Source organism: Heterocephalus glaber, unplaced genomic scaffold (genome assembly GCF_053883595.1).
Source record: "Heterocephalus glaber isolate CG9 unplaced genomic scaffold, H.glaber_assembly_v1.0 deba00000621, whole genome shotgun sequence".
Lineage (NCBI taxonomy): Eukaryota > Metazoa > Chordata > Mammalia > Rodentia > Bathyergidae > Heterocephalus > Heterocephalus glaber.
Genome location: NW_028258153.1, coordinates 5,509,929 through 5,535,942, shown reverse-complemented (window position 1 = coordinate 5,535,942; position 26,014 = coordinate 5,509,929). Strand labels below are relative to the sequence as shown.

Here is a 26,014-nt window from a genome sequence, read left to right as displayed (position 1 = left end):
GGTGCAGAGAGAGTTCTGAGAGTAGGGCCATGGGAAGGCAGTGGCTTGGTTTCTAGGATGAGGGGGAGGTCAGGGGGAGGGCTGGGCTAGGCCCTGGGCTGCTGTGGGGACCCTGCCTGCCCTTACTGACCTCTACCTCCCGAGAAGACTTGGTGGATATACATGTGGATCTTTGCCCACTGCCTCCCTCGTGCTCAGAGCCTTGTCAGGACTCTGCCTAGGCTCCCTAATTTCAGACAGGATCTGTAAGGTAAGGTGCTTGGGCCTGCAGGGCCTTCCCTGCCCAGTGTTGCCTCCTCTTCCCTCCCAGAGGAACTGACCTGCAGTGCCCGGCTGACTGTACGGCCCTCGCTGGCGCCCCTCTTCACCCGGCTGCTGGAAGATGTGGAGGTGCTAGAGGGTCGCGCCGCCCGCCTTGACTGCAAGATCAGTGGGACCCCACCGCCCTCTGTTTTCTGGACTCATTTTGGTATGTGCACCCCACCCTCCAGATGCTGGGAGACCCCCGTGGGCCCAGACCAGGATGGGGTGTTTCCTGAGGACCTGTCCTACATCCCTGTCCTCCTGCCCCTAGGCCGCCAGGTAGAGGAGAGTGACAACTTGCGGCTTCGGCAGGATGGGGGTCTGCACTCACTGCACATTGCCCACGTGAGCAGCGAGGATGAGGGGCTCTATGCAGTCAGTGCCACCAACACCCATGGCCAGGCCCACTGCTCTGCGCAGCTGTATGTGGAGGAGCCGAGGACAGCTGCCTCAGGGCCCAGGTACCGCTTGGGGCCCCAGGTGCTGCTAGGCACTGCTACTGAAGGGTCTTTACCCTCTCTGAGGGGCCTCTGCCCTGTGCTGGAGGTGCAACCCTGCACCTCTGGACAGCTGTGTGGTTCTTACAGCTCAAAGCTGGAGAAGATGCCCTCCATCCCTGAGGAGCCAGAGCAGGGCGAGCTGGAGCGGCTGTCCATTCCTGACTTCCTGCGGCCACTGCAGGACCTGGAGGTGGGACTGGCTAAGGAGGCCATGCTGGAGTGCCAGGTGACTGGCCTGCCCTACCCTACCATCAGTTGGTTCCACAATGGCCACCGCATCCAGAGCAGCGATGACCGGCGCATGACACAGTGTATGTGTCTAGGAAGGGGCCTTGGAACTGGGGCCCCTTTCTCCCTAGGCTCCCTCTGGGCCTTCTTTCTGTAACTTGCTTAGAGATGGGGTTCCTGGGGGAAGGGAGGTCTCAGGGTCTGTGAGGTCATTGCACTCCTCTTTGAGCCCACACAGTGGTCATCTCTGCTGGTGGCCCCGGTGGCCCTTATTGAACAGTCAGTAAGGAGCTAATAATGGAGTTGTTAGGAGAATTAAATAAACTCATAATATGAAGTGCCAAGAGCAGCGCCTGCAGACAGCAAATGGCCAGCGAAGTCTAGGCCTTTTGCTCTTGCTGTTGGGCCATTCTCACTGTTGATGACAGTGCTGCCCATGTTCTGGAGGGAGGTCAGGGAGGGCTGGGGTGGGCATGCTCTGGCCAGGAAAGGATGTTTGTCCAGGGTTGTTAACAAATAGCAAATAAGGAAGAAGGAGCCAGAGAAAAGCGGAGGTACAGATTTGGGTTGGTGTCCTCTTGGCCAGGGAACTCCTCTCTTGCATTCTTGAAGGAATCTGAATCTCAAGTGAGGTCCACCTGCCTCCCTTAATGCATGCCCACACTGTCACCCCTGATGGTTTCCTCCTACAGTAGCTGCAAGTGACCAAGTTTACCTTGTAAGTGCTTTCTAAGTGTCAGATTCTGAGTGCTAACAATTTGATGTGGATGATCTTACCTTTTGCAGGCCTGTAGGCAGATACCCTTAGCCCTGTTTACAGATGATGAAACTGAGGCCTAGAGAGGTACAAGGACTTGCCCAAAGGCAAGGGAGGATCGCTTGACTCATGCCCATCTCCAAAAGGCTGTTCCTAGCCACCCATGTCCCAGTCTCCTGACCCTACCCGTCTCCAGTGCTACCACCTTGGCTATGACCCTTGCCCTCAGTCCCCTGCTGCAGCTGGGGTTTCTCAGCCCTGGGCCTCCCTTTCTCCCTGTCTGCTTTGAGGCACCAGGTGGGTGTCTGTCAGGATCTGAGCTGGCGTCTCAGCTTCTGCCTTTATCTGGGGTCATTGGCAGCTTTTGGCTTCTCCTCCCTTATAAATAGGTGAGCAGAGATAAATGAATGAGTGGCTCTTCTATGCAGAGATAGCTGCTAAGAGAAGGGAGGGGTGTTTGGTGACATTCCTGATGTGAAGGAGGACACTGCAGGTCTCCTCTTCATGCCCTCCCCAGAGGCAGCCTCCTTATCATGCAGGGAGCGGGGTGTAAGGAGAAAGCTTTGGAATGAAACTAAGATGGAACTCAGGTCCAGCAATGGCTTCCTATTTATTAGCTGTGTGACCTTGGACAAGTCAATTAATGTCTCTGACCTCATTGGTAACGGGGATAATTTGGTAGCATTGTTGAAAGCATTGGGGGTGGGCAAGTACTGGCCTAGGTTGGACCTAGGAGTGGGGGTGGGGCATAGAGGGTGCAGTGGAAGAGGAGACCTGGGAGTGCGGGCAGGCAGACAGATCTCATTATAATTTATAACAGAATGAATTGGGTACTGCAGGCAAGACACTGAGATCTGGGTGGAACAAGCAGATCTGGACTAACACAGGCCTGCCTTTACGAGAACAACCCAGCTACGCAAGCGCAAGGAGCCGAGGTCCATCCCCGGTACCAAAAAAAAAAAGAGAGAGAGAACAACCCAGACAGGAGCTATAACTCAAAAATAAAGAGGAAGGACCCCCTCCCCCTCTGCAAAGCAGCATGGGCTGGAGTCCCAGGGAAAGAGTCAAGGAACAGATTGGACCAGGGTTCAGCCATGGCAGGGTGGGATTCATGGGGCTGTACTTCCTTGAACTATGTCCTGAGGGAAAAGGAAGGTGTAGGTAAGAGAACATTCCAAAACAAGGTGCTTTCTTCCCCTCAGAATTGAGGTTTGAACTCAGGCTTCATGCTGAGCTACATCCTTAGCCATTTTTTATTTTAAGACAGGGTCTTGCTAAGTTGCCCAGCTGGACTTGAACTTGCAGTTCTCCTGCCTCAGCCTCACAGAATGCTGGGGTTATAGCCATGCGCCACCATGCCCTGCCAGAGGGAGACATTTTGTAAGCAAAGGCCTGGAGAGGGAACACACGTGGCTTGTTCAGGGATGATCTGTCAGCATCAAGCCTGCAGAAGGAGCAGAAAATCCGGCTTGGAGTTTGGGCTGTGGCCTTTCCTCAGGCTGTGCTGGAGAAGGGCAGAAGGGCAGAGGATGTGGGAATAGGGAAGAGGGGACTTGGGGAGGACCTAGGAACAAAGCCTTGGAGGGTCTGACCCCTTAGAAGTGCAGTGATGAGGCAGTGCACAGGGGCAGGGACCCCAGAGGGTGGCCCAGTGTGGAAGGAACATGCTAAATTGCTGGGGCTGAAGTGCTGGAAGGACGGCAAGGGGGGCTAGGGTGCAGGCACACGCTTGGGTCCACCTTTGGCTACTTGAAGAACATACTTCTTACTGCCTCCCCACTCTTCCCCCAGTGTGTGAGTGGCCGGCCCCAGAGCAGCATGGGTCCACCTCTCCAAGCATCTCCTCTTTTTTAAAAAAATTTTTCCCCCCCAGTAAGTTTATTGGTACATTTTAGGTATAAAATACAGGTACATTCATCATTGGGATCTTGCACCATTACATGAGTCTCTTGGTTCTTATTTTTTCCCTATCCCCTGCCCTCCCTTTACCCCCTCCACTCTTCCCTATTTGCAAAAACTTTGTTTCCATTTTTTTCCTTTTCTCATATTTTTTCTTTTCCCTTCTTTCCTTTCCCCTACCCCTCCCACTTCCCCTGCTCTTTTAGACCTTTTCTTCCTGTTATGCAATATCAATCATAAATTTTTTAAATGGCAATATCAAGATCTAGGAGACATTACCACAGATTTTACAGAATTTAAAAGGATATAGAAAGCATGGGCTGGGGATTTAGCTCAGTGGTTTAGCCGCCTGCTGCACAAGCACAAGTTCGATTCCCAGCACAAAAAAAAGGAAAAAAAAAAAGAAAGAAAGAAAGCATATTACAAAAATTTTTTTTAAAATAAATTTGACAACTTCTAAGAAGTACCTTGGAAGACAAATTAATAAAACTAACTCTGGAGGAAATATAAAATTTGAATAGCACCTATTAAAGAAAGTATATTCCTAGCTCGCAAACCTACCTATATGACAACAGTAGGCTCATATACATTTTAACTGATAAATTATATCAAACATTAAAAGCAGAAAAAAGAAGGAACACTTCTCCCCTCATTTTTAGGAAATCAACATTGTGCTAATGCTAAAACTGGATAAAGATCCAAGCATCTTCTTAGCTCAGCCCTGGTGTCACTGTCCCTCTCCAGATAGGGATGTACATCGCCTGGTGTTTCCGGCTGTGGGGTCTCAGCATGCAGGTGTCTACAAGAGTGTCATCGCCAACAAGCTGGGCAAAGCTGCCTGTTATGCCCACCTCTATGTCACAGGTAAGGCAAGGTACCCTCCTGGGCAGCTGCGCCCACAAGCTGACTTCTAGAATCATTGAGAGGGTCGGATAAGGGAGGGTCCTCCACATCAGCTTCTCTAGGTTCCCTGAGGACCACTGGCCTTGTCCCTGCCCCTGGGCCTGGGCCCTGGTCCCTCGCCTTCTGCCCCTGAGGCTTGATGACCCTGTGGAGCTGTTAGGCCCTAAAGGACTCGGACTTGTGGCTTTCAGATGTGGTTCCAGGACCTCCAGACGGTGCCCCACAGGTGGTAGCTGTGACTGGGAGGATGGTCACACTCATGTGGAACCCCCCCAGGAGTCTGGACATGGCCATCGGTAGGTCACAGGGCACTGGGTGGGGATGAGGCGTGGACAGGGCAGGGAAAGGGGAGGGCACTAAAGGATCCAGGTCCCTAACAATGTGGTGGCAGGGTGGGGACAGGAGTGGGTAGAGTACTGGGAACAAGGTCAGCCAGAGCACATTTGCTGTCTTCTTTCCACAATGGATGAGGCTCTTGCTCCAGATCAGAAGACATGAGGTGCCACCATATTCCCTTCCCTTTTTCAGACAGACTGGGAGCCTGGATCATAGGTGTGACACTGGCAACATCCTCTCCTGGCCTAGTCTAGATCTTTCACTGGGGTACAAGTCCAGCTCCCTCCGGGCCTATAACTGGTGGCTTGTTACTTCAAAGATGGCCAGAGCAGTGGGTAAGCAAGTGCAGAGGGGAGGCAGGCAGAAAACAACAGGGCCGATCAAGCCATGAGTTCAGAGAATACTGGAGATGAACTCCAGGGGCCCAGGCCAGCAGGGTGGGGAGCCACAGTGCTGCCCCAGCAACATCAGCCTCTAGCAGCTGCCTTCCCTCCAGACCCAGACTCCCTGATGTACACGGTGCAGCACCAGGTGCTGGGCTCTGACCAGTGGACAGCGCTGGCCACAGGTCTGCGGGAGCCCGGGTGGGCAGCCATGGGGCTGCGAAAGGGACTCCAGCATGTCTTCCGGGTCCTCAGCACTAGTGGCAAGAGCAGCAGCAAGCCCTCGCCCCCCTCCGAGCCCGTACAGCTGCTGGAGCGAGGTGAGCGGGGTGTCCCTGTGGGCATCGGTGTGGGTAGGCATGAGATGGGGTGGGGTGGGATGGGGTGAAGGCTTAAGGGCTGGTCTGCACTTGGTAACTGGCAGGAGCAGCCTGTCTGGGCCGGGCCTTTGCCCATCACTGGCAGCACGGCTTAGGACAGTTAATGCTTTGGGGTCAGACAAGCTGGAGTCCAACCTTTCCTCTGATTGTGTTCCCTGGTTGTATGTCCTGTGTTCCCTGGACAAAAGGTTAAACCTGGGCCGGGATTTAGCTCAGTGGTTCCACCGCCTGCCTCGCAAGCACAAGGACCCAAGTTCAATCCCTGGTACCAAAAACAAAAACAAAAAACAATCAAAAGGTTAAGCCTCCCTCGGCCTCAGCTCCCTTGTTTGTAAATTTGGGGCTTGAGTGGTGATTGGGGGTGTAAAAGGAGCAGTAGGTGCCAGCAGCCCAGCAGCAGCCCTGCATAGAGCCTGCCCTCTCCTGTCAGGGCTGCCCCTGGAGGAGGCCCCTGCTGTGCTGGACAAACCAGATGTCGTGTATGTGGTAGAGGGACAGCCGGCCAGTGTCACTGTCACCTTTACCCACGTGGAGGCCCAGGTCATCTGGAGGAGGTAGGGCCCCTGCTCACCCCACTCCCTACATGTAACAGCCATGCCTCAGCCTGGCCTAGCAGCACCTCCCTGTCATGTGTCCCTCAGCTGCCGAGGGGCCCTCCTGGAGGAACGGGCAGGTGTGTATGAACTGAGCCAGCCAGATGACGACCAGTACTGCCTTCGGATCTGCCGGGTGAGCCGCCGGGATGTGGGGCCCCTCACCTGCTCAGCCCGCAATCGCCATGGCACTCAGGCTTGCTCAGTCACACTGGAGCTGGCGGGTAGGTGACAGCGGCCTTCTTCCCTTTCCTCCCTCTGAGCCACACTCCCAGGTGCACACCCACATCTGCCACCCCTGGGGATCTGATCCCATGCCCTCCCCCTCAGGCCCATCCATCTAATGGCAGTAATGATATCAGTACTAGTAATAGCCTCAGTAATATACTAGCAAGACATTTACTGAGCACCTCATATGTGCGGGGACCAGTACACCTCGTTTAATATGTACGTCAGTTATCCCCATTTCACAGGTGAGGAAATTAAGGCTCAAAGAGTCACTAAGTAACTTGGCCCAAGGTCATACAACCTGCCAAGCACAGGAGTCTGGATATCAGGCTCCAAAGCCTGGAAGTATTCCTAGCTCCTATGCTAAATCCAATATGAAATAGTATTTCAGCTATAACAAGCATGGAAAGACTGAGTTGCTTTTAAAAAACAAAAGCTCATGTGCCTAGCTTATCACTTGACTCCCAGACCTGTGGCTCCTGGCTGCCCTTTTGCTTGAATCTGTTTAACAGAGCTTCCCAACCTTTGCAGCAAAGGCCCTTTTTATAATTTCGCCTTTAAAGACGTAGCCTCTCGAGCTATACTATGTATTAGGCAGTAATTATTTTGTTTTCCGGTTTGTTAATTAACTCTAGACATCTGTAACTGCCACTCAGAACTTCACATCCACATGAGCTGAACAGTGTTACCTGCTGAGTAGCTAAGATTCCAGCCAAAGCAAAGAAAGTGACATTTTAGTTAGCACAGGCAATCTGTGGGCAAATGGTGCTTTAAGACAGTCACTGATATTCATGGGAAAGCCTCCAGTGCTTTGACCTTCATAGACTGCCCTCTCACACCCCTTTAGACTAGGGAGCAGATTCCCAGAGGGAGGGAAAGTGGCCATAGAGGATGTCAGAAGAGATGGGCTCCCCTGGCTCCTGTGGGGATGGTGTGTGGGGTGGAGCACCAGACCCCTGGGCCCTGGCTCTCCCTTTGATGAATCTTGCTCCTTGCCCAGCCTGCCATGCCCAGCACTTCCTACTCAGCCACCACTTTGCTCCTTGGCCATCTGCTAGGCTCATTTTCCTTCCAGATGGAACCCTAAATCTGGTACTTAGGGAGGCCCTGACCCCAAGAGCCCTACAGCCCAGCCTGGACAGAACAGTGGCTGAGGGAGACTGTTTCCCTGCCAGCCAGACCTAAAATGGCCCTTGGGCTTGCCTCAATACCCACGTTCCACTAAGCCTCACTCCACACCAGCCAGGCAGGGCAAACGGAATGGTCGCCCCCTCTCCTCCATGTCTGCACACCCCAGCGTCTTTCCCACCCCCGGGACGGCCTCCTGGTATCTGTATAAAAGCTGGTGGTCCCTGTGTTGGGGGGTGCCCTCTACCTGGCCACCCTGTTCTTCACTGGAAGCCTGATCATTCCCACTCCCCTCAAAGCAAGATCCTCAGACATACTCAGGATGGGGAAGGTACATTGCAAAATGTGTGTAATTCCGCCGTGAGAGTGATATGCTGCTTTGCAAGGAATACTATGCCCATGTGACATGCGTGGAGAATAAGATCACAGCCACATGTGGGAGAAGTGAGCTGAGAGTCAGCTTCTAGATTGCCCAGTTAGTATTTAGGGTTACTAATTTGTTCATCTGGCATCTCCCAGATGGTAGATGGGTCCCTAGCTATCCAAATAAGATTCAGAAAGGAGAAACCTCAAGACACAGGTAGTGTCATCCATGAGCTGCATTCTGGGTGGCAGACAGCCTCCTGCAGATTCCAAGTACAAGCACAGAGAAGGCAGTGGTGGGACCGTGAGGAGATGGCCTCAAGGGGGCGGCATTGAGCCACACCTCACCCATGGGTTACTGGGAGGGAAGCAGTTTAGGGTGGCCAGTCCTGATTTTTCAAGAGAGACAGCAAATCCAGATTTCCTTTGTGTGTGCAAATCTCCTAATTTCAAAGTTGGCAAATGAACATCGATGGTCTAACAAAGCAAGCCTGCCCCTATAACGGTTTTTCTGAGATTTAGAGAACATCACATTTGGATTGATAAAGAGGGCATTTGGAGCAGGTGACAGGAGCTGTGATGTTCCAAGGGATGGGGCTCTGGGAGGCCCAGGCTTTTTTTTTTTCGGTTTTTTCCCCAGTACTGGGGATTGAACCCAGGGCCTTCATACTGAGCTACAGCCCTAGCCCTTTTTATTTTTTGAGACAGGGTCTCACTAAATAATCCAGGAGGGACTCAAACTTGCAATCCTCCTGCCTTAGCCTCCCAAAGTGCTGGGATTAGAGGCTTGCGCTACCACACCCAGCTCAGCCTGGTGTTGGACTGAGTCCATTCTTGATGGGGATTTGGAGAGGGGCAGCGGAGGCCTTTGGAGTGATGACATCCTGCCCATTCCCTTGCCCTCTCCTTCCCCGTGCACTTCAGAGGCTCCAAGATTTGAGTCCATCATGGAGGACGTGGAGGTGGGGGCTGGGGAGACTGCTCGCTTCGCTGTGGTGGTTGAGGGGAAGCCAGTGCCAGACATCATGTGGTACAAGGTGAGAGAGGTGCAGGCCAAGGCAGGGAAGCAGCCAGCTGGCCGGGAGCCTGTGGGAGGAGGAACGGGTTCCTTGGGGAGCTGGGCTCCTGGGAGGCCTTAGGAGGGGGAACCTGGGCAGAGGTGTGGTTAGAAAGAGGAGGCAGGGACCAGGGGCTGAGGGCCGTGGGGCTATTAGTGGAGCTGAAGGGGTCCTGGGGGAGCAAAGCCCCTGGGGTGGAGCCCCTGAGTGGAGACAGAGGTGGGGCCTGGGAGACAGGCCCCTGGCCCTTGGGTGGAGATGCCATTGGGTCCCTGGCATGGAAGTAAAGCTGAGCCCCAGATGGAGGTGGGATCAGGCTCAGGCTGGCATGGATGCCCACCTCTGCAGGATGAGGTGCTGCTTGCTGAGAGCAGCCATGTGAGCTTCGTGTACGAGGAGAACGAGTGCTCCTTGGTGGTGCTCAGCACAGGGGCCCAGGATGGAGGTGTCTACACCTGCACGGCCCGGAACATGGCGGGCGAAGTCTCCTGCAAAGCAGAGTTGGCTGTGCATTCAGGTGGGCCAGAGCTGCCCCAGGATTGTGGTGTGAGCCCCACCCACCCTGGAGCCAGTTCACTCCACTGCGCATCCTCCACCCCAACACCCCACCTTGGGCCACACTGTTCTTGCTCCTCTTCTGTCTTCCTCTGCCCCACCTACCCCACCTCCTCCGCCCTCGTCCCTTTCTTGCTCTCCCCACCTATCCCCAGGACATTTGTCTCCTCTTCAGCTCAGACAGCTATGGAGGTTGAGGGGGTTGGGGAAGACGAGGAGCATCGAGGAAGGAGACTCAGCGACTTTTACGACATCCACCAGGAGATCGGCAGGTGTGGGGCCAGGAGGAGCCAGTATTGGGGCCACAAGGGTGGGGCTTCTGGGTCTGAGGGCCCGGAAGGGTGCAGAGCCAGTCCTGCAGTGACATCTGCCACCCTCCTTGTCACCCAGGGGTGCCTTCTCCTACCTGCGGCGTGTGGTGGAACGTAGCTCCGGCCTGGAGTTTGCAGCCAAGTTCATCCCCAGCCAGGCCAAGCCCAAGGCATCAGCGAGGCGGGAGGCTCGGCTGTTGGCCCGGCTGCAGCACGACTGTGTCCTCTACTTCCATGAGGCCTTTGAGAGGCGCCGGGGACTGGTCATTGTCACCGAGCTGTATCCTGGGAAAGGCTGGGGCATAAAGGCCACCTGAGCGTGAATGACGGTCTTCATAGCAACCAATTTGCAACACGTGTTACCATTTAGTCCTGTTGAGCCTTGGGAGGGAGGGGTCGGAGACTTCTGCAAAAGCCAACATTTTTTTTTTTTGGTACTGGGGATCAAACTCGGGTCCTTGCACTAACATTTTTTTTTTTTTTTTTTTAGCTTAGACTTAACAGCATTTAACAAGTGGCTGGAAGTGTTGTACGAGTTTTATAAATGTTAAAACATTCGCTGCTCCTGTATACCTACCTCATTGAATTGTATTAGCCCCATTTTATCAATGATGAAACAGGTAGAGATAGGTTAAGTAACTGGCCTGAGGTCACACAGCTGGCAAATGGAAAATGCTCTTTAATCATAAATTGCAGAGCAGTATTTGTGCACATTAGAATGAACAGAGCTTACTCTTCTGTGATTAAAAAAGGTATATTGAGCTAAGGCTGCTGGGTGACTGGCTGAGCTCTCCTGTAGCGGGGTGACCATGACCTGCACACCAGCCTCCTCAATGGCACTGTTAAATCCAAATCTTAGAAAAATGACAGATGGCCGTGTCCTGGCCCCCGGGCCCATTATCAGTTGAATCAACAAGATTCTGGTATAATTTGACCCCTATAAATACTGCTTCAAGTGGGCAGGAAAGGAAATGGCATCCCCATTTTACACCCAAGAGAAGGCTAAGTGACTTGCCTGAGATCCTATAGTAAGGGAGAGTTCAAGCAGAGTTGTCCCATCTGTGAACCCCAAGAACAGGAAAGGGTAAGGTACCACCTCTGGTGCCAGATGTGCTTTAGGGGGAGGAGAATCCTGTGCTGCATGGAGCCTGAGCTGAGCTCAGGGGCTGGGCTGGGCAGTCGACACTGGTCTCTGTCTCCTTGACCCCGACACAGCTGCACAGAGGAGCTGCTGGAGCGAATGGCTAGGAAACCCACCGTGTGTGAGTCCGAGGTGAGGGCAGTGGGTGGCAGGGGCCAGGTTGAGCACCAGCCTTCACCCACCTGAGCCTTGAGAACTGATGGGTGGGCCCTACACATGCCATCTGTGCCCATGAGGGATCCAGAGGTGACGGTAGAGAGTGCCTGCCGTGAGGCTGGCAGCAGAATGCCCCGCCCCAAGACCTCCATCTATCTGGGACTTGCACTGTCCTCTTTAATCTCAGCAGGCCCATCCCAGCCCCCCTCTGTTGTTTCCCAGACATACACGTTCTCCAAATATGTCTTCCCACATAGGTCCTACCTAGAGTCCTGCCATGTATAGCTATGTATGTAGTATACTATTCATTATAATGTAAATGTCTGCCCCCTATAATAGTGCTATGTCCAACCTGTGCAGCTATATGATAGTCCTAGGCCTTAGCAACCCCAAACCTCTGTGAGCCATCTGAAGGCCACTCCCAAGGCATGATCTGACCTCTTGCCATAGCCCTGGTGGTTGGTAATCAAGCATAGTTCCCTACCCAACCCCACAGACCCTGGGCCCCTTGTTTCCACAGATCCGGGCCCATATGCGACAGGTGCTACAGGGAATATGCTACCTGCACCAGAACCATGTGCTGCACCTGGATGTCAAGGTGAAGTGGGGAGTGGGGAGCAGGCAGCTCCTGTGGGAGCCAAGAGATAGGTGTTCATCTCTAGCTTGCTTGTGTCTCATAGCCTGAGAACCTGCTGATATGGGACGGCTCAGCGGGTGAAGAGCAGGTTCGCATCTGTGACTTTGGAAACGCCCAGGAGCTGATCCTAGGGGAGCCCCAGTACTGTCAGTATGGAACACCTGAGTTTGTGGCACCAGAGATTGTCAACCAGAGCCCCGTGTCTGGAGTCACTGACATCTGGTAAAGCTGTGGTGCTGAGGTGTTGAGGCAGGGGATGATGGAGACTTCCTCCCTGGCAGAGGAGTATTATGAAGCCTGGATTCCTTCTCTGCCTGGGTGTGGGGGGCTGGCAGCAGTGCTTATAGGGTCCCCTGCCCTGTTGACCTGGTCCTTTGTCAGTTAGGGCTGGCCAATCATGCAGGGTCTCAGCTGTGCAGTCCTTGGGTCCTGCCTTTGCAGGGGTGGGGGCTCCCCCAGTGAGAAGGCATGGTCCCACTGGTCCCCAGACTTTTCTGGGCTTCCTAAGCCAGCCCTGCTGAGAATGACCCTTGACTTCTCCAGAATGTCTAGACTGATGGATTCAGAATCCTTCCCAAAGAAGGCCCTCCTGTGCCCATTTGTCCAGGGCAGTGTTCCCAGGAGGACACATTTCTTTCAGATCTGAGGTAGCAGGGAACTGCTCACTTCCAGCTGGGCGGGGCGGGGTGGGGGGCATCCTCTCACTCATCTGCTCTTCTTTTCTACAGGCCTGTGGGTGTCATTGCTTTCCTCTGGTAAGGACCCCTCTGCAGTCTCCTGGCAGGCCCACCACTACTATTTACAAGGCTCACAGTCCACCTCTTCTCTTCCATAACCCCTGATCTTTCTCGCACTGCCAGGGGCACATGAGTGCATGAACATGGGTGCCCTGGTCCATGTGCCCAAGCTCTGTCCATCACATGCCCCTCCATAACAGCTGGGCACATTGGACTGAGAGAAGCCAGTGCAGACCCAGTGCCATTTTGGTAGGGAACTGCTTGGCCCAGAATGTGCAGAACAAGGACTAGGAGGGGCAGAGCACATCCCCAAGGTGGAGAACGAGGGTGGAGAGGCCACACCGGAGGTGGGACAGAACAGGTCCTCTAAAACATGGGCAATCAAGTTCCAAGGCAGGACTGCCCCTTGTCCCCTGCGGGGGTTGGGAGTAGGACAGGACAGTAAGAGTCTGAAAGCTTTGCCATTTTGTCCAGATTCACCTAGCATCTGCCATCCTCACAACCTGGGGCCCCTACCCCCCATCTGCTTCACCCCTGCCTCAGCCCAGGGCTCTGCCCACCTCTCCTGATATTACTGCCTCCCCCTGCAGCCTGACTGGAATCTCCCCATTTGTTGGGGAAAATGATCGGACAACATTGATGAACATCCGGAACTACAATGTGGCCTTCGAGGAGACCACGTTCCTGAGCCTGAGCAGAGAGGCTCGGGGCTTCCTCATCAAAGTGCTGGTGCAGGACCGGCTGTGAGTACATGACCCTGAGGACTCCCCTGACCTGTGGAGACCTTTATGTCACCCCCCTACTCCAACCCAGTGTCTGCCTTTAAACGTGCAACCCCAGCTCCTTAAAGGCCTTGTTTTCTCAAATATTTATTGACTGTATGAATGAGTGAATGATAAATCCCTATTTAATTCTTATTCCTTTATAGGAGGCCTACTGCTGAGGAGACCCTAGAACATCCTTGGTTCAAAGTGAGTCTAGTCCTGCTAGGTGGTGGTACAAGGGGTAGCGAGAGAGAGAAGGTTACCAACAGCTCCACTTACTGAGCACAGATGTGCAGTAGCTGATATGCATTTTTCTGTACATATGCTCAATTAGCCTAACAATAGCTCTGCAGAGTAAGGTTTCATGCACCCATTTTGTTGATAAGGAAACTGAGACTCCAACCAGTGATCAGTTTGGGATATCACGGACTCCAGGCATAGGTCTGGACCCTTCCCCACTCCAGGGGTCCTCTTCAAGGTGTTCGAGACCAGCCTGGTCTCCCTCACTTCTGTGTGCCACATCTGTCCTGCACTGATTAGTGGGTGGCCTCTCTGGCTCATCCCCCCAGCTATGAGCTGGGTGTGGGTAAGGTTCTCTTTCATCTTCAGACCCCAGCACTGGAGCACAGTGCCAGGCCAGGATGGGGGTGCAGTGGAGTTTAGAAAGCACCTGAATAAACATACCATTGAGTGCCGAGCTAGGTCAGCTGAAGACAGGTCATCATTCCACTCGGGGCCTTGAAGTTAGAGCCTCCTTCCTCAGACCAGAAACCAGCTTCAGGAGAGCGAGCCTGGGTGGAGCCTGGGCCGAGGGAGGTTTCTGCCATGGTCTGGACCACAGCTCCAGATGTCTGATTTGCTAGCCTTACATGGAGACACTGGGAGCTGGAGGCCAGCCAGGGGCCCAAGAGCACAGGCCTCCCCTGGCAGCCAGTGTACCAGGAGAGGACCTTGAGCCCCAGCTCAAGCTGAAAAGCCATCCCTGGTACCATCTGTTTTCTGCCTCTCCCCTTGGGTTCAGGGAATTTCTCCACGGCTGTGACCCTTTGCAGTGAGAAGTGTCCTGGAGCCCAGACTCACTCCACACACACCCCCCACCCACCATGGACTGTCTCTCCATTGCTTAACTGTGAGGGTCTAGGTGACAGAGAGCTGTCCCCGAGGCCCTTTTTCCTGGGTTTGCAGACACAAGCAAAGGGTGCAGAGGTGAGCACAGATCACCTGAAGCTCTTCCTGTCCCGGCGGAGGTGGCAGGTGTGTTTGGCCGTCCTTTCCACCCTCTCATTCCTCTCACCCAGCCTTTGTGTCTCCTTCTCCTCTGCCTCCCTGCTCTTTCTTGTCTTTCCCCCGTCCCTGACCTCCGCCTGCCTACGCCTCTTTTGCCTGGGGTGGGGCTGGGGGCAATCCTGCCCTGGACCCTCCGGTCTGATTCTAACACCCTGTCTCCAGCGCTCTCAAATCAGCTACAAATGCCACCTGGTGCTGCGTCCCATCCCAGAGCTGCTGCGGGCGCCGTCGGAGAGGGTGTGGGTAGCCACGCCCAGAAGACCGCCTCTAAGCGGGGGCCTTTCATCCTCCTCTGACTCGGAAGAGGAAGAGCTGGAGGAGCTGCCCTCGGTGCCCCGCCCCCTGCAGCCCGAGTTCTCAGGGTCTAGGGTATCCCTCACCGACATTCCCACTGAGGATGAGGTCCTGGGGACCCCGGAGGCCGGGGCTGCCACCCCCATGGACTGGCAAGAGCAGGGAAGGGCTCCCTCTCAGGACCAGGAGGCCCCCAGCCTCCAGGCCCTCCCCTCTCCAGGCCAGGAGTTCCCCGCTGGGCCCAGCCCCAGGCGAGGAGAGCTCCGCAGGGGCAGCTCCGCGGAGAGCGCCCTGCCCCGGGCTGGGCCAAGGGAGCCGGGCCGGAGCCTGCACAAGGCGGCGTCTGTGGAGCTGCCGCAACGCAGGAGCCCCAGCCCGGGGGCCACCCGCCTGGCCCGGGGTGGCCTGGGCGAGGGCGAGTACGCCCAGAGGCTGCAGGCCCTGCGCCAGCGGCTGCTGCGGGGAGGCCCTGAGGATGGCAAGGTCAGCGGCCTCAGGGGTCCCCTGCTGGAGAGCCTGGGGGGCCGTGTGCGGGACCCTCGGATGGCTCGGGCTGCCTCCAGCGAAGCAGCGCCCCATCACCAGCCCCCACCCGAGGCACCAGGGCTGCAAAAAAGCAGCAGCTTCTCCCAGGGTGAGGCGGAGCCCCGGGGTCGGCACCGCCGCGCGGGGGCGCCCCTCGAAATTCCCATAGCCAGGCTTGGGGCTCGCAGGCTCCAGGAGTCTCCCTCCCTGTCTGCCCTGAGCGAGGCCCAGCCGCCCAGCCCTGCGCGGGCCAGCACCCCCAAATCCAGTACCCCTAAACCTGCGGAACCTTCCGCCACCGCCACGGCCAGCAAACCTCCCCAGCCCTCCGAACCCCAGCCTGCCCCGGAGAAGGCCCGGGAGCCCACACCGGAACCAGTGCGAGCCCCCAAGCCGGCACAGCCCCCCGTGGTTCCGCAGACCCTGGCGCTGCCCCTCACTCCCTATGCCCAGGTCATGCAGTCGCTCCAGCTGGCGGGTCACACCCAGCCCCCGCAGGGCCCGGCAGCACCTGCGTCAGAGCCCCAGCCCCACGCCGCAGTGTTTGCCAGGGTGGCCTCCCCGACTCCAGGAGGTCCTGAGAAGCGCGTGCCTTCCGCCAAGGCTGCTCCGGTGGTAGCTGAGAAAGCCCGGATCCCCACGGTCCCCCGCAGGCCAGGGAGCAGCCTGAGCAGCAGCATCGAGAACCTGGAGTCTGAGGCCGTGTTCGAGGCCAAGTTCAAGCACAGCCGCGAGTCAGCCCTGTCCCGCGGGCTCCGGCTGCTCAGCCGCTCACGCTCTGAGGAGCGCGGCCCCTTCCGCGGAGCCGAGGACGAGGACGGCATCTACCGGCCCAGCCCGGCGGGAACCCCGCTGGAGCTGGTGCGCCGGCCCGAGCGCTCGCGCTCCGTGCAGGACCTCAGGGCTGCCGGGGAGCCGGGCCTGGTCCGCCGGCTCTCGCTGTCGCTGTCCCAGAGGCTGCGGCGGACACCGCCCGCGCAGCGCCACCCGGCCTGGGAGACCCGCGGCACAGACGGGGAGAGCTCCGAGGGCGGCAGCTCGGCGCGGGGCTCCCCAGTGCTGGCGGTGCGCCGGAGGCTCGGCTCCACGTTGGAGCGGCTGTCCAGCCGGCTGCAGCGCACTGGCAGCAGTGAGGACTCTGGGGGTGGCTCGGGTCGTAGCACGCCTCTCTTCGGACGGCTGCGCAGGGCTACGTCGGAGGGAGAGAGCTTGCGACGCCTGGGCATTCCGCACAACCAGCTGGCTTCTCAGGCCAGTGCCACCACTCCTTCCGCCGAGTCTCTGGGCTCTGAGGCCAGCGCTACTTCGGGGTCCTCAGGTGAGGGAGAGTCTAGGATAAGGTGGCAGGCACAGAGTGTGGAAGATGGTGGGGTGCCCTGCTGAGGAGCTCTGGGAGGAACAGGGGGCTGGGGGCTGGAGACCCTAAGGGTAGAATTGGCTGGAGGGGAGGGAGGCAGAGAGGCAGAGGCTGGGATGAGATCCGGGCAGGATAGGGGCCAGATGTTCTTTCCTACTTCGAGCTGAGGGCTACTGTGAGAAAAGGCAGGAGCTTGCTTGCTGGCACTGTCTGGGGGAGGTGCTCATGGGCCTGGGTCTCCACAGCTGCAGGGGAAAGCCGGAGCCGGCTCCGCTGGGGCCTCTCACGCCTGCGGAAGGACAAGGGCTTATCTCAACCAAACCTCTCTGCCAGTGTCCAAGAGGACTTGGGTCACCAGTATGTGCCCAGTGAGTCAGGTAAGAGGTGGGCTGAGTGAGCATTTCCCTGCCCTAGTCCTAGCTGAATGGACCTCCAGGAACATGGGCACCCATGGAAGGGGCCTAGAATCGAAAACGGCGGTAACCATCAAAGCAGCTGCCATTAATTAGCAAAGCCAAGGGTCCTATTAAGCATTTTATAAGCTTTGTCTCATTCAATCCTGTAGCATTATTTAGCAGCAATTATGGTCATTTTACAGGTGAGAAAACAGGCTTAGTGATGTGATGCTAAGTACCTTGTGCAAGTCGCAGAGCTGGAGAGTGGAGCAGCTGGAGTTGGACTGTGTGGCCCTCTGAAACCAGGGCTCCATACTTAGGGGGTTTTTTTGTGGGGTTTTTTGGTACTGTAGATCGAACTCAGGACCTTGCACTTTCGAGGCAGTCGTGGGAACCACTGAGCTAAATCCCCAGCCCTCTTAGGATTTTTTTTGACTGGCCTCATCTCTCACAGGAGACTCTAGAAGGTTTCTGTATCTGGGTATAGTTTTGAAGAAGCTCTAGATCACATTCCCCTCAGCCAGGTGTGGTGGCACATGCCCATAATCCTAGCACTCTAGGAGGCTGAGGCAGGAAGATAACAAATTCAAGCCCAACTTGGACAATTTAATGGCTTAACAAGACCTTGGCTCTAAAAATAAAAATAAGGAGGGGGTAGTTCAGTGCAATCTCCAGTACTGCTGGGAGGAAAAATGGTGTTGCTTTTCCCCCTCCCCTTGAGACGTGTGCTTCTGTGTACACCCAAAGACAGCCTTGCTTCCCAGCCTGGACCATGACCCAGTTCTCTAGTTCTCTATAGCCCTGAACACCCAGCTACCTCTCCTGGTCTCCCTAACCCCACAGAAAGTACATTTACTAGGAAAGGGCTCTTTGGGTCTCTGTTTCATATCCAAGTGTCCTGGGGCTGCAGGGAGGGAGGCATTCTCCATCTGAGGCCATTTTACCCAAAAAGAAACATTACTAAAGAACTTAGGAGGCCAGATTTCCAAGACCAGCAGGAAAGACAGGAGCTGGCCACCAAGCAGAGCATTCCCCCTTTTTGGAAGCCAGCAGCTCCACTCTCCCCTAGTTCCTGGTTAAGTTGCTCAGTGTTGTTCTAGCCTTGTCTCAACCAGGCTGGAGGAGACTGTGTCCAGCCTTGGCCAGGGCTGTGGGGCTGCAGTGAGTGTGGCGGGGGGGGGGGGCAGCTGGTAAGGGAGGGTGGAAAAGGGAAGAGAAGGAGAGCATCCAGCAGAGAGGCCTGGGGACAGCTGATCCCTTCCCACCTGGGCCCTCATTCCCGTAGTCCTTTTTGCTTGTACAGCTGATTTCCTGCTGAGCAGTGTGAGTGACCTCATCCTCTTCCTGTAGGAAGAAGCCTGTCCCGCATCCACTTGACCGACTAGGCCTGGCCCCATGGGAGCGGGGGGTTGGACTGGCAGAGCTGGGCTGGGTCAGTGGTCACCTCTCATCCTGACCTCCCTCTCTGCCCCCTGCCCAGCACCCTCACTGGGGGCAGCCATTGATGAGACCGCATGGGAGCCTCCAGGGGGACTCCTCTTTAGGAAACGAGAGGGCACAGTGGCGGAGGGGACACGCTGCTGTCCTGATCACCCATTCCTGCTGAGTATTTCCTGCCCAGCACATCCCCACTCCCAGTCCTTCCAGGTGCTCAGGCAGGCAGCAACTGGGGCTCCCAGGGGTCTTTTCTCTTTGCCCAGGTGAAAAAAGGAAAAAACCTTCCTACCGCCCATAGACAGACCAGACTGGGATTTTTCTAAAGGTGCCTTCCAGGGATCATGAACTTGAATTCCTCATGGCATCAAGGAGCCACAGGCCACTGTGCTGGAGCACAGATCTTGGCCCTAGCCCTTCCGGGGGCGAGGCCACCAGCCAGTGGTGAAGTGGCTTCTCCGCTTTGTTGAAGCAGCCTTTTTCTAGGTTCTGCTCCTGGCTTCTCTGCTGAGCATGTTAATGAGATGACAGTAACAATCACAATAAGAGCTAATGTTTATGAGCACTTATTTTATGCTGGACACATGCTAAGTAGTTTATATGCCTTTTTTAATTCTCACAGCAACGCTCTGTGCTTGGTATTATTATTTTCCTCAGTTTACAGTAGGAAATGGGAGTTTCTCAGGGGAGAAAGGACTCACCCAAGGTCAGGTAGATACTGTTTCTTGCCCTGTCAAAAGCTTTCCTCACTTCGTTGATCTGAAGAGTACATGGAATGTCTAGGAGCCTCCCCTGGGCCCCAAGTGGAAAGACTAGCAGGGAGGTGGGTATACTGCCAGGAGCTGGGAGCTGCCCTTAGCTCACTATTTCCTCTCCTTTCCTTTCTCTCTTGCCCTGCAGTAGCCCAGAGGGAGTGGATATTGCAGAATATTAACTGTTAATGTTTTTCAGTGTTTGTTTTTATTTTAACAAATCCTTGTAGAGCACTTACAGAGCCTGCTCTACATGATTTACAAACATGAGTTATGTAGCAAGCATCGTCAATAATCAGTGCAAGGAAAAGACACTTCTACACGTGCTGAGGGCCCAGGAAAAGTGATGCTGGCTCCAGAGAACATTCTGAAAGGCATAGTGTGAGGTTCTGCTTCCCACACGTGGCCAGGAGGAGACCAGCCGCACTCTGCCACCCTAGGCTCATGCACACCCGCCACACCCTCAGCAGCATGTGGCCAGGGTCCCCATACAGATGGCTGTCTTTGCTGCCCCTCCAGACTTCCCTCCAGTCTTCCACATCAAACTCAAGGATCAGGTGCTGTTGGAGGGGGAGGCAGCCACCCTGCTCTGCCTGCCCGCAGCCTGCCCTGCACCCCGCATCTCCTGGATGAAAAGTAAGGAGGCAGTGTCGTCCACAGAGAACGGGGTGGCAAGAGGCCGCGAGAGCAGGCACTTGGGGTGTAGGGCAGATGAGGGGCCTGGACATGTGCTGCCTCACTCCTCAGCCCCTCCTCCTCCCCGTGTCCAGATAAGCAGTCCCTGCAGTCAGAGCCCTCGGTGGTCATCGTGTCCTGCAAAGACGGACGGCAGCTGCTGAGTATCCCCCGGGCGGGCAAGCGGCATGCTGGGCTCTATGAGTGCTCAGCCACCAACGTCCTAGGCAGCATCACAAGCTCCTGTACCGTGGCCGTGGCCCGTGAGCCTGGGACAGAGCCCAAGGGGGTAGTGATGGAGACGGTGGGGCAGGGTTCAGAGGACCCTTAACCAGGCCATCACCGGGCCTGTCCTCCTCTTGCCAGGTGTTCCAGGAAAGCTAGCTCCTCCCGAGGTGCCCCAGACCTACCAGGATACCGCGCTGGTCTTGTGGAAGCCAGGAGACAGCCGGGCACCTTGCACTTACACGCTGGAGCGGCGGGTGGATGGTGAGGAACGGCGCAGGATGGTGCAGGTGGCGGCGGGTGGTTCTGTGTGTAGCGGAACCTGGGAAGCCAAGTGTCCTCCCTGGACAGAGGTCCCTTCCCTGGGCGCCTCACAGACAGCATCAGGAGCTTGGGCCACCCCCTCTGCGGCCTCAGCTCCAACCCCATGCTGCCCACAGGGGAGTCTGCCTGGCACCCAGTGACCTCAGGCATCCCTGACTGTTACTACAATGTGACAAAGCTGCCAGTTGGTGTGACTGTGAGGTTCCGTGTGGCATGTGTCAACCGTGCTGGGCAGGGGCCCTTCAGCAACCCTTCTGAGAAGGTCCTTGTCAGGAGCACCCAAGGTCAGTGGACAGGAGGGGAGGGTGGCAGGAGCAGGAACGGGGCCCCCAGGAGCATCACGGCTTTGCTCCCAGGACACATGGTGATTACTTTCTTCTCCTCTCCTTAAGAGTCTTCAGCCCAGCCATCTGCTGCTTATGAAGACGCTCCTGTTACCTCAGGGCCAGCCAGGGCCCCGCCTGACTTGCCTACCTCACTGGCCTCGATCCCTACTCCTGCTCCTCCAGCCCCCCAGTCAGCTGCTCTCAGCCCCTCATCTCCCCCCACAGCCCCTAGCCAGGCTTTGTCCTCACTTAAGGCTGTAGGTCCAGCACCCCAAACTCCCCCACGAAAGCACAGGGGTCTTCAGGCTGCTCAGCAAGCACAGCCCACCCCACCCAGTGCCCAGGTCACCCCAAGGGAGCCCAAGTCTTTCACCTCTGACACTAGGACCCCAACCCCAGCCTCCACCCCTCAAGGAGTTAAACCAGCTCCTTCCTCCTCTACTGCCCTCTATATGGTGACTTCCTTTGTGTCTGCACCCCCAGCCCCTGAACCCCCAGCCCCTGAGCCCCCTCCTGAGCCCACCAAGGTGATAGTGCGGAGCCTCAGCCCAGCCAAGGAGATGGTCAGCTCCCCCGGGCCTGAGGGGACCACTCTTCGCCAGGGCCTCCCTCAGAAACCCTACACCTTCCTGGAGGAGAAGGCCAGGCAAGCAGGGCTGGGGAGAAGGAGAACGGGGGGAGTGGGTGGAATGTGGAAAAGGCAGGGATTCGGAGAGCAGAGCAGAGTGTCCTGGCCAGGCTGGGGGGGAGGTAGACACCCAGGGCCTTAGAACGATGGACTTCAGACGGGCCAGGCACTGTACTAAGCTCGTTAGCCACATGCTCTCATTAATCTGAAAGGGAGACACTGCCTTATTATTACCACCCATTTCTCAGATGGGAAACTGAGGTTGGGGAGGTTATGGGATTTGCCTAAGGTAGAGAGCCAGTGAGCGCAGAGCTGGAACTGGAATCTTGATTCCTAGGACTAAATTCAGCAGCCCACACTGGAGCCACTGCATGCTTGTCCCCAGGATCCCTTTAGCCCTCGGGACAGGAATGTCCCTCTCTGAGCCTGTGGCATCCCCCTACACACACAGGGGCCGCTTTGGTGTTGTGCGAGCATGCAGGGAGAATGCCACGGGCCGAACATTCATGGCCAAGATCGTGCCCTATGCGGCTGAGGGCAAGCGGCGGGTCCTGCAGGAATACGAAGTGCTGCGGTCACTGCACCACGAGAGGCTCATGTCCCTGCATGAGGCCTACATCACCCCTCGGTACCTCGTGCTCATCGCTGAGAGCTGCGGCAACCGGGAACTCCTCTGTGGGCTCAGTGACAGGTAGCCGGACGGATGTTCCAGCGCTGCAGGGAGGGACAGGGAGGGAGGCTAGGCTGGGACATCACCTGTGACCCATGCCACCCCCAGATTTCGGTATTCAGAAGATGATGTGGCCACTTACGTGGTGCAGCTGCTACAAGGCCTGGACTACTTGCACAGCCGCCACGTGCTCCACCTGGACATCAAGCCCGACAACTTGCTTCTGGGCCCTGACAACGCCCTCAAGATCGTGGACTTTGGCAGCGCTCAGCCCTACAACCCCCAGGCCCTGCGGCCCCTTGGCCACCGCACAGGCACCCTGGAATTCATGGGTGAGGGGAGCAGCTGCCAGCCAGGGTCTGAGGTTGGGGCACTGCCAGAGGGCAGCTCCAGAGCTCACCCCATCTCACCTGCATTTATTGTGTGCTTACTGTATACAAGCAGCATGTCCTTTATGTGGATTTTTTTCCCCCAATGGATCTTTACAAAAGCCTGGAGTTTGGCATAATATTACCCCCTTTCTACAGATTTGGGAACAAGCACACTAAAGTTCAGTATTTGTCCAATTAGACAGTTACAAATGGAAGAGGCAGCATTTGCGAAAGCTGGAAAGACGGGAGACTCAATTATTGTTTTATATACATAAGGATAACCAGCTGTCATTTAGCCACCTGCTAAATATTTGATGTTTATCATCTCTGTTCCTAAACCACACTTTATAGATGAGACAGTGGAGAGCCAGGCAGGTTTAGTAAATTGTCCGAGGTCCCATAGCTGGAGGGGCAGGCCTGGGATTGTTGCCAACCAGCCTGGTTTCAAAGGCTCTTAATCTTGGTGTTGGCCACATTCTTTGTGAATGGGAGTCCACCTCGGAGTCCACCCAAGGGAACTGGTGACCCTGCTCAATTCCTCTGGAGTTCTAGGGACGCTAGCATTCAGTGCCCAGGCTTATTCCTCAGGCAGCCTTTGTCCTTCCTGGGAGCCAGCCCTGCTTCTGGCCTGCTGCTCTGGTTGTGCCCATAGTCAAGTGACCAGGGCATTGTCCTCTTCAAGCCCTTCCACTCTCCCTGCTCCCCTGTCACTGGGAAGCCTGGCCAGCTTGGCCTCTGTCTTTTGTCAGCTCCTGAGATGGTGAAGGGAGAACCCATCGGCTCTGCTACAGACATCTGGGGCGCAGGTGTGCTCACCTACATCATGTGAGTACTCCCGGGGCTGTTCCAGCCCCTCCCCACTTCCTGCCCACGCTTTCTCCCTCGTGGCCTGCCTCCCCAGCACATACCAGGTGCATGCAGGGTGGCACTGTCCCTGAGCATGGAGTGCTGTAGGCCTGTGAGTTGACCCTTAGTCCACACTAAGGCCGAGGGCCCATGAGTGGCACAGCTGGGACTATGTCAACTGAACTGTCTTCCACAACAGGCTCAGTGGACACTCTCCATTCTATGAGACAGACCCCCAGGAAACAGAGGCTCGGATTGTGGGGGGCTGCTTTGATGCCTTCCAGCTGTACCCCAACACATCCCAGAGCGCCACCCTCTTCTTGCGAAAGGTCCTCTCAGTACATCCCTGGTGAGTGGGCCCCCACCTGCCAATCCCCACCCTTACCTGCCCTTAGCTGTAGACTGGCCCCACCTGGCCAAAGGCCGCCAACTCTTTCCCTGCTACTTCTACTGGATGGTGGTACCACCTACCACTGAAAGCCCATAACAAGCCGGGCATGGTAGCGCGGGCTATAATTCCCACAGCTGCCCAGTTTCCTGGTGCAATAGTGGCCGGGGCAGCATCCAGTGGTGAGTCTTGGGGAGTCACCTGCCCCGTCCGGCTCACTGTCCCTGGCCTGATCTGGCAGGAGCCGGCCCTCCCTGCAGGACTGCCTTGCCCACCCGTGGCTGCAGGATGCCTACCTGATGAAGCTGCGTCGCCAGACGCTTACCTTTACCACCAACCGGCTCAAGGAGTTCCTGGGCGAGCAGCGGCGGCGCAGGGCTGAGGCTGCCACCCGCCACAAGGTGCTGCTCCGCTCCTACCCCAGCAGCCCTTAGCAGCATGGACCACACCCTGCGGCGGCTTCGGGCTGAGACTCGGGGTTCCCACTGATGCCGCAGGACATTCCAGGGCCCATGCTGAGCCGGGTGGGCCTGGGGCTTCGGACACCACCAGCAGCAACATCTGGCCAGGCTATTACCTCATGGACCTGAGGGGATGGACGCCCAGGGGCTTCGGCCTGATGCCACCCCTGGCCAGAGCCAGAGCAGGAGGCCCTTGGCTAGGCTGGGCAGGGGTGGAAACAGGAAGAGGGGCAACAAGGGAATGGGAGAGTGAAGAGGAAGGGCAAGCCACCCAGGGATAGGGAGGGGAGACTTTAGGAAGGTTCTAGGGGTGGGGGGCACAGTGCATCTCAGGGAGAACCCAGGAGGGTGAGTGGCTGGAGAGAAGGAAGAGGAAGGAGCTCGGTGTCAGGGCTGGGAATGTATCAGTGAGGCAGGGACAGGACACAGAAAAAGTGCCAGGGAGGGAGCCAGGATGTGAGCGAGGGCAGTGAGGTGGGGAGAGGAGAGCAGGTGCAGGGGGAGTGGGGTGGGCCAGCAGCCGGCCAGCCGGCATCCCCAGGAGAAATAGAAATACAGAGAGATGCAAGCAAGTGGGCACTGAAGCTGGATCTCCTCCTGTGCCAATGGATGCAGCTCTGGGCACTCCATGGTGGCCCAGGGATGTCCCCACCATCCCTCCATGGCCTTTGCCCTTCTTCCTATTCATATTTATTTATTTATTGCCTCCTATGAAGTTTTCCCTTCCATCCAATCCCTCTTGCCCGTGTTGCCCTGACCCCCACCCCAGCCATCCAGCTGTCTGTGCAACTCTCTGTCTGTCACAAGGAAAGTAAAACCGGCGAGCAGCAGAATCTATGTGTGGTCTTTGGGGAGGGCTGGGGGTAGGGAGCGATTCCTGGGATGGGGCATTCGGCCTTCTCTGGCCCAGTGAAGACACATTTGGGGATATACTGGCCAGCACACTGAGATTTCCCACTCATCCCTAGGCTCTTGGGATCCCTCACTCCTCTTTATTCTCAGAGGAAGGGGGACTGCACTTTGCTCCTTGGCCCGAAGTTTCTGGAATGCTGGCAGACCCACTGAATCCCCACTGAGTCCCACCTCCGCTCATATACTTCCTCTTCACATCTTCGGGAATGCTGGGCTCTGGCATGGACCAAACCACACCCCAGACCTGGCTCAGCCTCCTTCACTCTGGTCCTGCCCCTCACCACCCCAAGGAAGATGCATTTCATCCTGACAGTTAGCAAGAGGGGCAGAATGAAGAGCTGCCAAAGATATCAGGAGATGCCCTGGCCCCAGCCTCTTGGCGGCACAGCACTGAGCTGTGGGTGCTCTGGGTGGCCATGTCCAGCATTTTCCTGGCACTGAGGGACACATCAGTCTGGGTCTTCTTGTCCCCTGGGCAAGTTAAAGGGTCTGCTAGGCGCTAAGGCACCCTGGCTCTGACAGCTCCCCTGCAGTGCTACAGAATGGACTCTAAGTCCTAGAACTGAGTTGCCCTGCCCTGAGGTGAGAGGAAAAAAGAAGTCAGATTCCTTGTACACAGAGGATGGTTTCCCAACTACCTAGAAAACTATTCTTGGCAAATGGAAAGGAACAAAGCCTCCAACCTCAAGCAGAGAGAGCTGGCACTGGTGTGTTGCCAACCAAGTTTGAGGCCCCTTGGCTTCAACTCCAACAACACTCTGCCCAGCCCTACCCAGCCTCTCTG

General features: G+C 56.2%; 1 protein-coding gene across 12 annotated transcripts in view; it reads left to right on the top strand.

Annotated features, from left to right (window-relative positions):
* The window catches only part of Speg (striated muscle enriched protein kinase), a 55,601-nt gene extending 30,450 nt beyond the window's left edge, over positions 1-25,151 (top strand). For all 12 annotated transcript variants that reach the window (XM_087206019.1, XM_087206014.1, XM_087206016.1 and 9 more), the window contains 31 exons: positions 311-469; positions 575-764; positions 891-1,114; positions 4,432-4,551; positions 4,782-4,886; positions 5,423-5,629; positions 6,120-6,243; positions 6,331-6,506; positions 8,926-9,038; positions 9,408-9,576; positions 9,790-9,886; positions 10,005-10,205; positions 11,141-11,198; positions 11,743-11,820; positions 11,903-12,081; positions 12,588-12,614; positions 13,187-13,339; positions 13,525-13,567; positions 14,546-14,614; positions 14,810-16,784; positions 17,069-17,200; positions 19,924-20,040; positions 20,175-20,342; positions 20,446-20,568; positions 20,745-20,912; positions 21,021-21,600; positions 22,034-22,273; positions 22,361-22,584; positions 23,373-23,448; positions 23,669-23,818; positions 24,099-25,151. In XM_087206019.1, the coding sequence (XP_087062145.1) occupies positions 311-469; positions 575-764; positions 891-1,114; positions 4,432-4,551; positions 4,782-4,886; positions 5,423-5,629; positions 6,120-6,243; positions 6,331-6,506; positions 8,926-9,038; positions 9,408-9,576; positions 9,790-9,886; positions 10,005-10,205; positions 11,141-11,198; positions 11,743-11,820; positions 11,903-12,081; positions 12,588-12,614; positions 13,187-13,339; positions 13,525-13,567; positions 14,546-14,614; positions 14,810-16,784; positions 17,069-17,200; positions 19,924-20,040; positions 20,175-20,342; positions 20,446-20,568; positions 20,745-20,912; positions 21,021-21,600; positions 22,034-22,273; positions 22,361-22,584; positions 23,373-23,448; positions 23,669-23,818; positions 24,099-24,291 (6,638 nt within the window). In that variant the 3' untranslated portion in view covers positions 24,292-25,151. The remainder of the gene's footprint in view (positions 1-310; positions 470-574; positions 765-890; positions 1,115-4,431; positions 4,552-4,781; positions 4,887-5,422; positions 5,630-6,119; positions 6,244-6,330; positions 6,507-8,925; positions 9,039-9,407; positions 9,577-9,789; positions 9,887-10,004; positions 10,206-11,140; positions 11,199-11,742; positions 11,821-11,902; positions 12,082-12,587; positions 12,615-13,186; positions 13,340-13,524; positions 13,568-14,545; positions 14,615-14,809; positions 16,785-17,068; positions 17,201-19,923; positions 20,041-20,174; positions 20,343-20,445; positions 20,569-20,744; positions 20,913-21,020; positions 21,601-22,033; positions 22,274-22,360; positions 22,585-23,372; positions 23,449-23,668; positions 23,819-24,098) is intronic.
* Positions 25,152-26,014: the final 863 nt, after the last annotated feature.